General features: G+C 41.3%; 1 protein-coding gene across 1 annotated transcript in view; it reads right to left on the minus strand.

Moving 5' to 3' along the window:
• Nucleotides 1-636: 636 nt before the first annotated feature.
• Nucleotides 637-15,522, minus strand: part of zfpm1 (zinc finger protein, FOG family member 1) — an 86,549-nt gene continuing 71,663 nt past the window's right edge. Inside the window, exons 5-9 of the mRNA XM_007249209.4 lie at nt 8,397-8,499; nt 7,763-7,981; nt 6,099-6,329; nt 5,760-5,987; nt 637-5,203 (exon numbers count right to left, since the gene is read on the minus strand). Coding sequence (XP_007249271.2) covers nt 2,823-5,203; nt 5,760-5,987; nt 6,099-6,329; nt 7,763-7,981; nt 8,397-8,499 — 3,162 coding nt within the window. The 3' untranslated portion in view covers nt 637-2,822. The remainder of the gene's footprint in view (nt 5,204-5,759; nt 5,988-6,098; nt 6,330-7,762; nt 7,982-8,396; nt 8,500-15,522) is intronic.

Raw genomic sequence — 15,522 nt, forward strand, 5'->3', positions numbered from 1 at the left:
TTTATTATTCATAAATGATATATCTCTTTAAAAATAATATGTACAAGAAATAATAAACTACAAGAAACAAGAAACATGGGGTCAAAATGAATATGATTCACCTTTTGTGTTCACAACATAGTTGTTTAAATTTGATATAAGTACTGTGCAACAATACAGGGCTCTAATGTGGAACCAATTTGGTCCAAAACCACAGGACCCACCCATTCTAACCAGCACAAAGACATCTGTTACTAAAACAGTCATCAATTCAGATCAGAAATACAGTTAGCATTGTCAGTTAGCCGTTAGTCGTCTATATTAACATTTGCACACAGTTAGCCTAGTTAGCATTGAGGCGACAGCTGCATTCCAGTGTTGGGATGGGAAGAAAAAAAAAAAAAAAAAAACGCCAGTAAACTAAACACACAATCTGAATATTATTAATTAATCTTTAATTAACATGAATTTATATTAATGTTTACATTCTTTTACATTATTCATTATTCACTGGCCAAATATTCCCTGTCATCTTGGAATAACTGCCCATTTTAGAAAGTTACCTTTAACATTAGCAACATCACAATCTTTATACTGTTTTCTTTTCAAGGGACTGATGATATTTGGTGCATGCTCAGCAAAAAGAAGTGAACAAAGTTTCGCACTTTAAATGTCCTCAGGACTCTTTATTTTCCCATGCATAGTTTGTACAAGTGTGTAGTGGAACTTTTCATAGAGATCAAAATTAAACAAAACAAAAAAAAAAAAGAAAAGAAAGGGAAAAAATGACATTCATAATTATTTTGACAACATTTGCAATTATTCACAAAATATCTTAATTAACCTTAGGTTGTGTTAAAATGTTTTCATCAGCAAGTCCTTCAGGGGGTAGGTTTGGACGAGGAAAAGTGCTGTAAAAACATAAATACGATACAAAAAAGCTTCTAAAACTAAAACATTCAGCATTTTTTGTACAACACAGTGCAATAAAAAGGGGAATCAGAAAGGTAAAAATGGTCTTTCAGCATTGGTCTTGTGAATATGACAGTTAGCCAATGAGAAAAGGACAGTAAGGAAATCGTAAACAGTCCTGTGTGAAGTATGACGGATGCAGCACCGTTTCAAACACAACAGCACAGAGAAATCTCGCCTGCTCTTGCCACAGAGCGGCCTGGGTTTTCTTTTTTTTGTAACACTGGAAATGGGAAACGCCACTAGTAACGGAAAGGAAGTCCACTTGGTGTGCAACGCTGGGTGGGGGAGTATTCTGGAACGTGGCACTCTCTTTCAGACATACTGACTTGAGTCTTCATTAAGGCTTTGCCAAGGGAGCCTGTTCAAGAAGGAAAGATTGCACAACGCTGCTCCTTCCAAATTACATACTCCTACAGATGAACAGGAAACGAGTCAGAGAGAGAGAGAGAGACAGAAAGAGAGAGAGAGAGAAAGAAAGAATGCTGGGGGTACTGGGATGCCAGTCTGACAAATGCTAATGTGTGAGGCAGTTTCACACTCTGTCAGTAGCTTTCAGCATCACTTTACAGCCTGCAAGAGAAATCTGATGTATACCTAGGTTTACCATGCTAAACTAAAAACACACTCATCCATATCTGTCAGTGACAAAACAACAAATAAAGAAACAAAAAAATGGTGTTTATGGCATGGTATAGACAGCAGGTTATCAGCAGGTCGACAGGGTGGGAATATGGCTGAGCTAGAGGCAGACAGTGAGAGTAGTGACCAGAGAGAATAAAGGTATTTTGTCTGTTCTGAGTTTGTATCCCATCCTTATTGAGACAGTCCTTCTTAAAGATTCTTAATGGAATGGTACTTTGAACCACCTCATTTCACAATCTCTGATCCGGAGCATGGAGTAAATACTGAAAACTGCACTCATTCCTGCACTAGACCGACCAACACTTACCAATCAGACAAAAAGCATTGCTGACAATTACAAAAAGAAGAGCACTCAGTGTCCCAAAGATTACTACATAATTGAAAAGCATACCTATGCTTAAGAACCAAGAACATACAACACACTAAGCCTGAAATGGTTGCTATGGACAGTATGAAAAAAATATACAAACAAAAATAATAATCTTTTTCTTAAAAAAAAAACAAAACAAAAAAAAAACAACAGTAGGTAGTATTCTGTGGAAGTGAAATACGTGAGGACTCGAATGATAAATAAGTTCACATTTTCCCTTCTTTAAAATCTTCCACTTCACACTGGTAATTTTACCAAATCTGTAGAGCTACTATGCGTTTATTCATCCTTTTTATTATAAAGTTGATTCAGTGTATTGACAAGGAAAACTCTCAGCTTTAGGTCATGAACTTGAGAGGCCTAATGAGTCATTGCACTCCACTCCAGAAGGGGACAGAAGTTCCCTAAATTAATGACTTATTACAAATTTTAATGGCTCAGGAAAACTACAATCGGTCACAGACGCATGTAGGTGCCACCATTGAACAAAATCAACATCAGTGTTTAAAAACAATAAACATTGATTAAAACAAAACTTACAAAGGTGACTTGATATCTGATTTGGATTAAACTCAAATGTGAACAAACAGGGTCACGTTGGGTGCCGATCAGTGGGGCACACTTCCATGTGCAGGTAGCATTTCTCATTTTTTAGTGTAATACAAACTTGACCCATAACAAGCAATAAGTTACCACAGTAACAACACCAGGACCAGCAGAGCTGTTGTGGCAACCTCGGCGCCTGGTTAGTAACAGTCCAGCTTTCATACACTGTCTGGTTCAGGTGGGGCCTTGCCACTTGTAGGTGTGGCACTTGGCACTTGTAGATTTGAGAGTAATGGCTTGAAGGGCAAGCTCACTTGACGTGTTCGGCACTGTGGGAGGAGCAGTAGTACTTTTTGTGGGCAATGAAGGTGGACAGGCTGCTGAATTTGATGTTGCACAGCCGGCAGAAACGAGTGTTCCCGTTCTGCAAAGGTGTGGCAACAGTTGCCTTAGGCATGGCTGGGGATGTGTTGGTGTGACTAATTACTTTTTCTGAGACCTGCAAGGGTGTGGGGATATTGCCAAGTAACCCCACTTCTCTCAAGCCCTCAGGCACAGGAGATACAGTCAGAGGGATCGAGCCTGTTGGTGAGAGGGCTGGGGGGGCTGCTTTAGGAGAGCCAGCCCCTGCTGGATGTGGTCCAACAGCATTTCCATTGAGCAAGGGTGAGGTGGGAGAGGCAGCGTCCCTCCGGTTCCGACCATTTAAACTGTCCCTCCGGTGTCTGGAACTTGGTTTAGGAGGGGTTAAAGGAGCTCCATCGCGAGGACTGAGGCTATGGCTGGGACTGATAGCAGCTGCCTGGGCTTCAGATTGCTGCGGCATGGCGAGGACCAGGCCATGAGCGGTTCTGAAATGCTCCATCAGGTCAGATGTCACTGCCCTGTTAGGAGGGCAGTAAGGGCAAACCACAGGGGGAGTGCTGGGGGGCTTCACGCCTGGTACAGAATGAGGACTAGATTCTGCGGTAGGTAAAGCAGAGGCATGAGGTGCCACTGTGGGCTTTCCGATTTGGTGACTCTTGGTGTCGGGATGTGCGTCAGGAGGAGCTCTGTTCTTGGGTGAGATGGAGGCAGGTCTCTTTATCCGGTGCAACTGCTCCAGAGCATGGGTTTGTAAGGTGGTGGCAGGACAGTAGTACGTTTTGTGGGCCAAGTAATTCTCAATGCTGTTGAAACTGATGCTGCAGGCGGTACACTTGTGGTAGTCTGTGAGGGGCAATGCAGGAATGCTGTTCCCTCTTGGGCTTTCTCTCAGGCGTGGTTTCTTGCTCAAATCGATGGGGCCATCACCCTCTGGACTAGAAGTGCGAGCAGGGGTGGATACCAAGGCCAAAGGTGGCCCAGAGGGGGTGCTGGCACCCTCCTGTTTCACAGACATCCCTGCCGCCACAGACAGAGCGGCAGCATTAGCTAGTGCCTCGGTTCGTGCCATGTGTATCTCATACATCTTCTTGCGCTTCCGTGTGCGAATGGGCTGTGGCAGAAAGGCGCCCTTTCCCACCACCGGACGATGGTTTGAAGGGTCATGGCGAGAAGCACAGTAAAAACGCTTGTGTACTATGTAGTTTTCATGCCTGCTGAAGTGGATGTTGCAAGCTTGACAAAAAGTACGGTTGGGATCCTCCTCTGTGTCTTCTGCAGAGCCACTTGGGCTTTGGCTTCCTTCACTTGCCTGGCCCCCACCACCACCTTCACCCTCCGATGAAGATGAACAGGCCGTGTCTTTCAACCCTGGGGTCTCACTCTTCACTTCTATTGGCTTGGCTTCTGTTGCTGGGCCAGCTGCTGCGGAGGCTGAGTCGGAGTAGCTGGGGGAGGCTGATGCTGCACAACTGGCTGGTCTAGCCTGTGGAGAGGAATCTTGACTCGGAATGGGAGCTGTAGCAGTCACTGAGCCGTCCTTTACTGTGCCTGTCACCTCCCCCTGCTGATGCCTACTAGAGCAGTACAGCCTCTTGTGGGCGTAATAGTTGTTGATGTTGTTGAAGGTGATGTCGCACTCAAAGCAGGTTGCCCCCTTAGGCACTCCAGCGGGAGAGCCTGCCGGATAGAAGCCTTGTTGTCCTGCTGCAGGACTCTGGCCTTGCTTTAGCCTGCTATGAACCATCTCGGACATCTTGGCCAGGATTTCAGATGCCTGTGGCATGATTGCCGCATCAGTGCTGAAAAGGTATTGTGGTAAAAACACAGCTCCACCAGGTAACACTGGAGTCCCTGATGTTGGATGGACAGGGCTAGAGCCTGGAGTGGGACTAGCTGGCTCTGCCTTTACTGCAACAGCTGAGGGACTTTTAGGTGAGGTAGGATGAGAAGAGTGTGGCTCAGCAGTGTTTTCACAGTGATTACCATCCTGCTCTCCACCTCTTGCTTCGCTCTCATTGTCTGAGCAAGGCTCCTCTTTGATCTTCAGCTGGTTTGGAGGGCTACAACCTCGGGAGGTGGCGGAGCCGCCATTGGCACCAGGGCTGGAAGAGTCTGGCCTGGGCACGCTGGCTGCTGGCTCTCGGTCCTGGGGCTCTGGGAACTCTGATGTAGGAGGGCTACTCTGGCGAGGTGTGGGGCTCCTTTCTGCAGGTACCCTGACCTCCAGGTGGGTGTGGACATGCTGCTGCAGCAGGGCAGGAGTGTCTGCTGAAAAGCCACACACCTGGCATTTTAGTAATATGCCAGAATCTCCGGGACTTAAACCTTTTTTGAAAGATAAAGAAGAGGGCAGGGGAAAAAAGAGGAATAGGAGAATGAGTCATCTGATCTGTGTATTTGAAGCAGTAATGCATATTTGTAACGCAGTTTTAGTATTAGCCCTAACACTATTGTAACCCATTGTTAAAGACCCCATACAACACTGCATCCATCTGACTATAAAGTGCTGAGCTCACAAGTGAAACACCTGTCAAATTACACTATTGCAACATATTAATAATTTAGCATTGTGGGCAGATCTGTTTGTCTGCTAAACTACTAACAATCTGTTTGTCTGCTAAACTACTAACAATCAGTGTCAATCTACTTCTCTGAAGCTGAAAAGGCTAATTTAAAAGTTTCAAATACTAAATCACCTCTGCACAATTGTTTTTTTTATTTCCAGCTCCAACATCCATGATTGAAATATACATTTAAAAAAAAAATCACCTTTAAGATGAAATGTTTGTATTAGAGCAGGAAAAACATGGGAATATGCATGGCAGGGTAAGTCCATGGCTAGGACAGGGAAGCACTGACCTAATCTAGTGTGACAGCTTACCTGAGGCCAGTGGCAATTTAGGGGAGTAGACCTCACTGCGGGAGCCAGGTTGGCACACCATATGGCTGGTGACTAGGTGACTGTAAAGGATGTCTCTTGTTGTGGAGACAAAACCACAGCCATGACACACTCCGTTGAGCGTGTCCGTGTGGACCTTCAGGTGCCGCTCACAGTTCGCCTTGGTGGTGAATGCGGACAGGCAGATCAAACACACGAACGGACGTTCACCTAGAGTACAGATGTTTTTTTTAGTTTGACATGTGTTAATGTTGACAGCAAAATAGGTGTTTATTCTAGACAGACAGTGACAGGAAAGAAGAGTGCTTAGAGTTAGCTCACCACTGTGCGTCCTCATGTGGATTTCTAAGGAACTGGCACTGGGGCAGCTCTTTTTGCACTGTGGGAACGGGCACACTCTTTCATTGGGATAGGAGTCTTTGGGCTTGTCCTGTGGAGGGGAGGCTGTGTCCTTTTGCTTCTGTCGGCTGGCACAGTAGTACATGAGATGTGCCTGCAGGTTCCTCTCGCTCCTGTACCAGATCCCGCAGTCTTTGCATGGAAAGATATCCTCTGAAACAATACACACAATGTATTGTTAACAATAATTAAGTCCAATCTAACCTAAAAAAAATGTAATGAATACAGAAATGCATTTTACCTGCACAAAAAACATAGATCACCAAAACATCTATGTGTAACCCCTCCACACAGCATATGACATATACATTGATATGTAACACATCATAACCATGTCGGCGTCATCTCCAAGGCAACAGACTCAAGGAGGTTGTGTGTGAGTGTACATGTGTGTATATTATTGTGTGTGTGTGTCTATAATCGGGCTGATCTGGTGTCAGGACGTGCTGAATGGGCTGTATTTGATAACGACCACTGTGCTCCCTAATTACCTGTCTCCTCACAACATGGCTAATGCAGCAGGAAGTGAAGAATACGGCTGATCATGTTTTACCCTTTAGCTTGATTTACAGTGATTAATCATGCACTCATCACGGCATGAATGTGTCTGCTTCCACTCCTGACGGGACTCAGCCGATAGCAAGGAGAGAGAGCAGGAGAGATCTACCGCCAACCAATTAACAGTGCCTTACTCGGGCACATTCTCAGCTGAGGCAACACTGCCACCTGCTGGTGACATGACTAAAATGACAAACATTTATGGATGAGGCTGTTTCTTGACTCTGCTGAGGTGCATTCACTAGGGATGTGTTCAAGCAAAAACCTAAAGATGCATCAGTAATCGTAATATAGGTATTAAGATATATTATACTGCAATACAAAAATGAATACAAAAAAAGTTGAATACAGTTTTGCAAAAAATAGTATTGCAATACATTCATAGAATGCAAGAAGGATAATTAATGGTTAATTGAAATCTGCTGTAAATAACCTAAAATTAAAGGTCTCATTAATTTTTTTTTTCATTAATTTTTTTATCTTTAGTTTAAATGAATGCCCTGTGAGCTGGATTTTGTGCTCCTAATGTTTAAGTGTTTTTTTTCTTTTGTTGGAGGAGAGGACAGGGAAGAATGACAGGATTTCGTCTCTCACTCATAAATATACAGTATATAACGTGCAAACATCCCCTCTGTGATAGGCTAACAGCAAGTGGTCGCAAGTCAAGGTGGGCAAGGCCATGTATCCTATGAATTTTTATGGGTTGACGTCAGTCTGGGGGCTTTTCCTGATTTTTCTGTCCATGTTCTTTTAGTAGGTAATGCAGGCAGTGGGGTAGAAGAACAGTTTCACCTGCAGCATGCATATGCAACTCCGAGTGACCTACTTTATTTTAAAAAGAGCAAGAACTAAATAGTTTCTAGCAAAATGACACCTTTAAGAAAACCCAAATGACATATGTATGAATCCTGAAACTGGAATAGTAAATTTTAAAAAAGTAGAAAACACAAACGTATGGAAACGCACGCACATAAATACACCTCTGGAATATTAGATTTGTTTATTAGTATCAGCAAGATGCTACTCACTGTTAACAACAGCGGTTGCCAAGATGGCGGCCATGCCAGCCTGCTGTGGGAGGAGCTGGATTTCTGAGGGCAGGGTTGCTGGATATGCAGGCTCCTCCTTCACTACTGTTGTTTCTGTCTGAGCCTCCGACTGTTGCACCATCGTGGACCAGGAAAGAGTAGCCACTATAGCATCTCCTCTACAGAGCTCCTGAGTGAGCTTACAGAACAGACCATCACCTGAAAAACACAACACAGTAAACAGTATTACATTATATCCTCTCTCCAGACACAAATAGATAAAGGTGACAACTAATAATAATAATTTGCATTTATAACATTCTTTCTAATATACAACGTTACTTTACAAACAGACAAGACACACAGACACGGATAACTATATTGTTATATTAAGTTAATGTAGATTAGATTCTGCTGAAGAAAGCAATAGATGCCCCTGATTTAAGTTGTCTCTAGAGTTTTGAGTTTATAGATAACCTGATTCAATCAGTTCAATCTTGTAATATATAAGTTCTACTTGGCTTGAGGCCTATCATTTACAGATATTGGAAATTGGGGCATTAATGCTAATGCTTAAACCATTCTAGGCTCTATATAAGTGCATGTGAATTTAGTTCTAATGACTTTACAGTACCTTGACTGTAAATGGTGCAGTTTGCTTCAGAAGAACAGGAGATCAGTGGAATCCTTGTAAGCCAGCAGTCTGGGTCCTCACAAACTAGAGTCAGCACAGGGCTCTGAATACACAGATACAAAAACAGAAAGAGAGGAAATACTGTCAGCCTTAGTTATGAAGAAACACTGAGAGGAACATGAAAGCATTCAGCTAACCTGTCACAAAGTACATAATAAGCCATCCAAAATCACAAGGCTGTAGACCACAGTAGCTCTACAGGATACATCATGGGAATCCATTTAAAGGGAGATCTCATAACAGGGACAATCACAGGGGGGCTCAGGGGATTGGCCATAGGCAGGAACAATGGAGACGAAAAGGAAGAAATCGAGGAGTAGAAAGAAATGAAACGACCCCAGAAAGGGCAGCAGAATAGTGGAGAAAGGAGATCCGTCAAGGCTCTGGTGGCTCCAATTCACTCTGATTCATCTCCTGATCTGACCTAAATAGACAAAGGTGTGTGTGTGTGTGTGTATGTGTGTGTTGTGTGTGTCTGTGTCTGCACATGTGACAGATCTGTGGTGGATCCGCAGAGAGAGTATTGGGATAAACACACCTGGTCCATTCCACACAAGCTTCTCTTTGTTCTGAGTTCTGCAAGCATTCCATCTGTCATTCCATTGGCTTATCAGAATATATGTACTTACGTTTTTACACACACACCACTGACGTGCTTTCATCAACATATTATAAATTGCCAATATTACGCTTTTTAAAATGAATGATGCTGCACATGATTCTTTAAGCAGTAGCTCCACAGAAGAGCCATGGGTGTCTCCACAAAGAACCTAATTGTAAAAGAGATGTGTGAAGATCATTTAAGAACTTTACAACATCAACTTTGTTTAAACATTTTAAAAGTTCTTCACATTTTTACATAAAAACAAACAAAGACAATTAATTCACCTAGAATTACTGAGAGGAGCAGGTATTGTATTAGCAGATGTATTTTATAAGCCAGAGAAACATGGGCCTATGAATTTACATATACATGCAAATTGCACAAAATAACTAAATAATTAATTAAATCTTGGCCTGTCGCAATAATTATTTTGTCAAATTATCACACAATATATGGGCATGATTTTAACTTTTTTTGCTGATCTCAATATTGCACATTTTATTAGCAATAATGTGATTTACCCAGTATGTTGACATTTAAATTTACTCATTTACTCATGTTTTATTAATGTTTGATATTTTACTTTTTAATATTTCATTTTTACCAGCTAAACATTCTTTATTGAGTTTTTTATTATTTAAAAGGGTGTCATTTTGTTATTATGCCATTATATTATCATTATATTAGTGGCATTAAATAGTTTTAAAATGGCTATAATATCACTTTCACATGGTCCAATAAAGACCTTAGTCCAAACCCCCAGTGTGCCTGCTATTCAACCATGCCACTCAACATCTGATTCACCGTTTCACTGACAAAGCATGTAAAAAAGCAATACCAGTCCACCCCACTAGGTGGCACCAGTTCCACAGCAGTCTATAGAGTTTCACATTCACACTCTCTCCCACTGTTACACACACCACCACAACTAAGCAGTGGCCCTGGGGGGACGCGCCGGTCCACATATCCCCGTCATGCTACTAAATCAACTTTAAAGACTGGAGAATATGAAAGACGTCTGTTCAGCATAGAGGCTGCGGATGAAAGCCACCGGGCGTCAGGGCCAGGGAGATGAGACGGGCAGCCATGGAGGACAGCTGAAGGGTTTCTTTCTAATTCTGACTGTTCTTGCCTGAAGATACGGTCCGTATTGTATTTCATGGGGAACTAGCGCTGATAAGGAGATAGGGCTCCTTTTGTTTTAATTTGAAACCCAATGCCGGAGCCGTCTGTGCCATAAGTGCTGCGTGCTTCTGCTAATTTGTTTCAGACTCATTTAACACGACTCGACTTTGGGCCGCACAAAAGGAGAGGGCAGCGTGGTCAGCCACCCCTTTTGACTGAACACGCACGGACATACCCGCTCACAGATTAAACACACACACACTTAACAGTACAGCTCTGTACACAGAGGACAAATGCTGGTTAGTCTGAGGAGCAAACTGCTTTAGAAGGCCATCTAGACTTTTCACTAACACTGCAGAAAAGTTATATTAGGAACATGTCAGAATGATCCGGTCCAAAAGTCAACAAACATTACTTCATAACTTAAGGTCTGACTGACATCGTCGTTTACATCACTAAGGGGCAAGGTCATCAGTGGAAACGGTCATACATTGGTGTGCAGAGTCTTCTGTGCAAGTTCATGCAGATTCATGCTGGCCAAACAGAGGGAGCTCTCAAAGAGCTGCAAGGCTGAAGATCTTGGAACACTTTTTTGTGTTTGTATTTTTAGGATAAATTAGAATTATTTAGGTGAGATTTAGAGGGTTACCACACAAATATGCCAGAGCTAAATCAACACGTGTACATTTTTATACCCACCATTTTAATTTAACATACTGAGTGTTAATTTAACACTGCCAGATCTATATGCAAGTCAAGCTGTTGAACGGAAACCTGGCACACTTTAATATAACAATAAAATAATTGACAGGCTTAGACAATCAAATTAAGTGACAATTTGTTCACATTCATACAGACTGCTAAAGAGCACCCCTTTATACAGCTCAAGTGACCAGATTCCACTCTGAATTTCAGTTCCACATGAATGAAATGTTACATCAAAACTACTACTAATATAGTAGCACAGTCAAACACAAAACATTTTGTTCCCTTTCATCTTCATTTTTTTTTTTTAAATAAGACGTCTGACAATAATTTAAATGCATTTACAATATTATTATTACTTATTTTTTTTCATATTTCCTCTTTTAATATTGCTTTCTCGTTTGGACTTTAAATCAAGATGGGTCCTAGTTTTTATGGAGTTTTCTTCCAACAGAATTCAGTTCCACTGCTCAATGCTAGAGGGCTTTATGCCCCACTAACCAATGCCTGGCATTATACATGGAGCCAATAAATTTTAGTTAGTCTGCTCCAGGGAGTCCTATTCTATTCTGTGTCAGCAATGAGTATAAGAAGGGGTGTCCACAAACATTTAAACATACAGTGCCTTTCTGTTGGCAGCTGTGCTGAACTTTAAAAATTGGACGCAAGAAGCCCCAACACAATTTAATATAAAACTGAGGAAGAGCAGAGCATAGCAAATATTCTGAGTTCAGCTTCAGTCTTTTACTCTTCACCTAGCAATCTCTCTCTCTCTCTCTCTCATAGTCTCTCTCTCTCTCTCGCTGGCTGTGGAGCTTTGAGAGCTCTGCTTTAAGCTCCTCAATGTGAGTCTTTGAGGTGCAGTCTAAGCCCCCTCGTCCGAGCCCCCGTCCCTCATGAATATTAATCCCAGCGGCCGGGCTTTAATCTGCCTGATCCCCACACTGCTGCCGCCCAGACGATAGCCAATCTAATTATTTGGTCTGATATTAAGCAGCAACTCCCCCCTTCCATACACACACACACACACACACACACACATTCATACTCATACAGCAGCTGGAAAGATGCTGCTGCTTCCTAACACACACTTACTTACATATACACAAATACACACACACACACACACACACACACTGCATACCCTCATCCCCTGAACACGGGTCCCGTAAACGGCATTCTAATTCACACAACAAATGCTCTCTCCTACACACACACACACACACACATACACACACACACAACCCCCAGCTGAGCCTTGTGCACACCACCCTTGCTCTTATCACTCCCAAAAACGCCCTCTTTCAAACCGATAAAAGTTGAATGCAAATGATGCTGGGCTGATTTTATTTCTGTGGAAAATGGAAATACATGGAAATAAAAATCTCCCTCCACTTCTTCTCTGGATGGAGGAACAGTGTGGAATGTTTCTAACCTCAGGACTAAAGCCCAGTTGAAGCTAATTCAGCTCAGGTTGGCAGACTGAATTAAACATCATTATGTTGCCCAAGTCTACCAGCCCAAGGGGAGCAGGCAGAGGGTGATGTCAGAAAGTGCTCTGCCATTACTTATGCATTACACACACACACACACACACACACACACACACACACACGTCCATTCTTATACTAGGAATGCAAACATTACATGATGTGGGAAGATGTGTGGTCAGTCAACACAGCAACACTGATGGTCATTATGGCTGGGGATAATAAAAGGTTTTAGAGGTGTTTGCTTTAGATATGACGTCAAGCAGCATCTTATGATATGCCACGGCTCACTGATCTTTAGAACCATATTTTGAATAGATGAAAAAAGTGAATAGCTAAGATAATATGACTTAATATGACCAAAAAAAAGCCACTGAAATAAACGAGTCCCAGTTCTCTGACGAGACCTTTAACTAAACACTTCTTTAAAGGCTGTTCTTTAAGGCTTAAAAATTAATTACATTTTAAAAAATGGTAGAAATTATTTATATGGCAATACCGCTACACATTATATCGTTTCAGCTTTGTCATCACAATGTTGGCATGTGCAAGAGCTACACTGCAGGATGTGCAATGTCACATTAGGAAAAATGTATTAATGCTAATTAATTACACATACTGTTCTCATTTTCCATGATGTACATACCAAAATCAGATTATATATCTGTCTTATGTAGTGTCAATATCTCACATTATAGCATGTACATAGAGTTTATTATTGATTAATTTAAACAAGCTTAGAATAGAAAGTCTGGACACCCCTGATTATTTATATGATTAGTTAATTTTCAAGATGTAAAAATGTAAATATGCTTTATAGATAACATATTTAACACAATGACTATGTATTATAAAACATTAACATAATTTGAATCTGTTAAACTTTAATGTTAAAATTTAATGTTCATTTACTGTTTTCTAAACAGGGGGTCAAATGTTTAGGGTGTTAAAAACTTTCAGTATTTTACTATAATAATGTAAGCAATTCACTGGGTATACTGGATAGTAAATAAACAGGGCTTCTTTGAATGACTCCATGTTTCCATCTTGATAAAGTCAAGAAGCCAGAGAACCACTTAATAACCTATTACTAAGAGAACAGGACTCTCTCTCTCTCTCTTCATTTTTCTGCATCTTTCTTTACCCTGCTGCTCTATCTCTTCCCTCTCCTCATCGTCTATAGCCCTCTTCTCCGTGCTCCAACACACTCTTTGTCTCAATCACCTCTTTTATTATCTATTTCTCTCTTATATCTCTCCGCACATCCCTTTTCACTTTTTTTTCCATCCCCCTTTCTCTCCCCCTCTCTCGTTTCTACCCCTCTGTCTGCCCTGCTCCCTCTATCTCTCCTCTACAGGAAATGGTTTCTTTCCCCAAAAGGAGGAGGTGGGGGGGTGCATACTGTCCCAAACAAAGAGGTCAGTGTGTGAATCCTCCAAAAATACAGAGAAGAAAAGGAAGGAAGATAATAATCAGAAAGCTTCTCTCATCCGCCTTTCTCTCTCCGTCCTTTCCCCCCCCTCTCTCTCTCTCACACACACACACACTCTTTAATGCTTTCCGACTCAATCTGTTGTTTTTTTATATATATATGTAGTAATGTGAAAAAATAGGACACGCCATGCAAACTTTTTCTGATGTTTTTGTGTGTGTGACAGAAACTTTCCTCCTTGCTCATCTCCCATGAAAATCATTCTAATGGTAGAAACTGTACCTTGACACAAAGTGTGGTTAGAGCTATCTTTAAGTCCTGTGATGACATTTTAGGATTAATGGAGAATTCTTCATCTTAACTTGCTATAATGGCCTGAACCGGCCAATGCAGATTTTTTAGCAGACAGTGGATGACTGCTTCAAGTTATCTTAAAATATTTTTATCCTCTTCCTAGACTCATATGTATCTATTTATTTTTTTTCATAAGGACTCTGGACTCTTTTGGATCTGTACCTGGTGATTCCACTCACTAAATTCAAAGGTTTTAATAAGACCAGCTCTTCCAGCTGATGTGCTGCACATGATCTTAATTTTAGCCATTTCATAACTTGTAATAAATGTGAGGGAGTCTTTTTTGTTAACTCATAAAAAATCATTTCTATTAGTTACATTTAACAAATTACTATTTTTTATTTATTTCAAATATTTGTGTTCTTCTATCACATAAATCTCTCAGTATTGGTTAATTAATGGTAAAATGTCCATTTTCTATATTTAGATGTGTTTATAAATAAAGCTTTTCATCAGTTGACCTAATTCTAATTTCACACGACTCGATATGTATGTACAGTGTACATACATCCAAAACAGTGTATACAGACTTGAAAGGGTGATCATATGATTATACACACTGCCATGCTCAGGCTCACAGCAGCACATCTCTGCACACACGTCCCTCCAAGAAAACAGAAAGTAGGGCTGATGAGCTGCATGCAAATGACATGTAAAAATACAAAATTGTGATACTTAAAACAGACAAGATAAGAGATTTGAAAATGAGGCACTCTTGGAAAGCTGCGCTTCTGAACGCTGGAGATGAGGTACAGAGATAGAGGAAGGTTTTCCCTCTTTCTCTCCCCATCTCTCCTTCTCTCTCTGTGCTTTTTTCTATCTGTCTGTCTCTTCCTTTCTCTCTCCCTATCTTGCTCTTCCTCTCCCCCATCCTGCTGAACTACAGATACCAGCAACGGCTAGATAGATGAGCTGCTCTTTCCTGTTCACTTTCCCTTTTTCTTCCGCTGTTTTTATTTCTGCTCTCCTACAGCATTTTCTTAGCTTTTTCTCCTGTTTTTGTCCAGAGATCTGCTTGTGTTTTTGTCATGCCCTTCCATATCACTGGTTAACGATGAGAGCAATTGCTGTGTGTGCAATATTGACAAAATATGTTGATTAAATATTACATCTGCAAAATGTATTACAGTATTTGACAATACATTGACAGTCAAAATGTATTGCTCATATATAGTTTTTTGTAATAATTAAATATATACCAAAAGCAATCATTGATCAATGCCACAGAAGAACACCTCTTCATAAAGAACCATTTTTGCAAAAGAGACATGATTGTGACGAACCTTTAAATTGTTAAACAACCTTTGTTTCAACCTCTGTAAACTAGAAAGGTTCTTACCTCGCACATTCCTTTAA

Source organism: Astyanax mexicanus, chromosome 9 (assembly GCF_023375975.1).
Source record: "Astyanax mexicanus isolate ESR-SI-001 chromosome 9, AstMex3_surface, whole genome shotgun sequence".
In the NCBI taxonomy this organism is placed as follows: Eukaryota; Metazoa; Chordata; class Actinopteri; order Characiformes; family Acestrorhamphidae; genus Astyanax; species Astyanax mexicanus.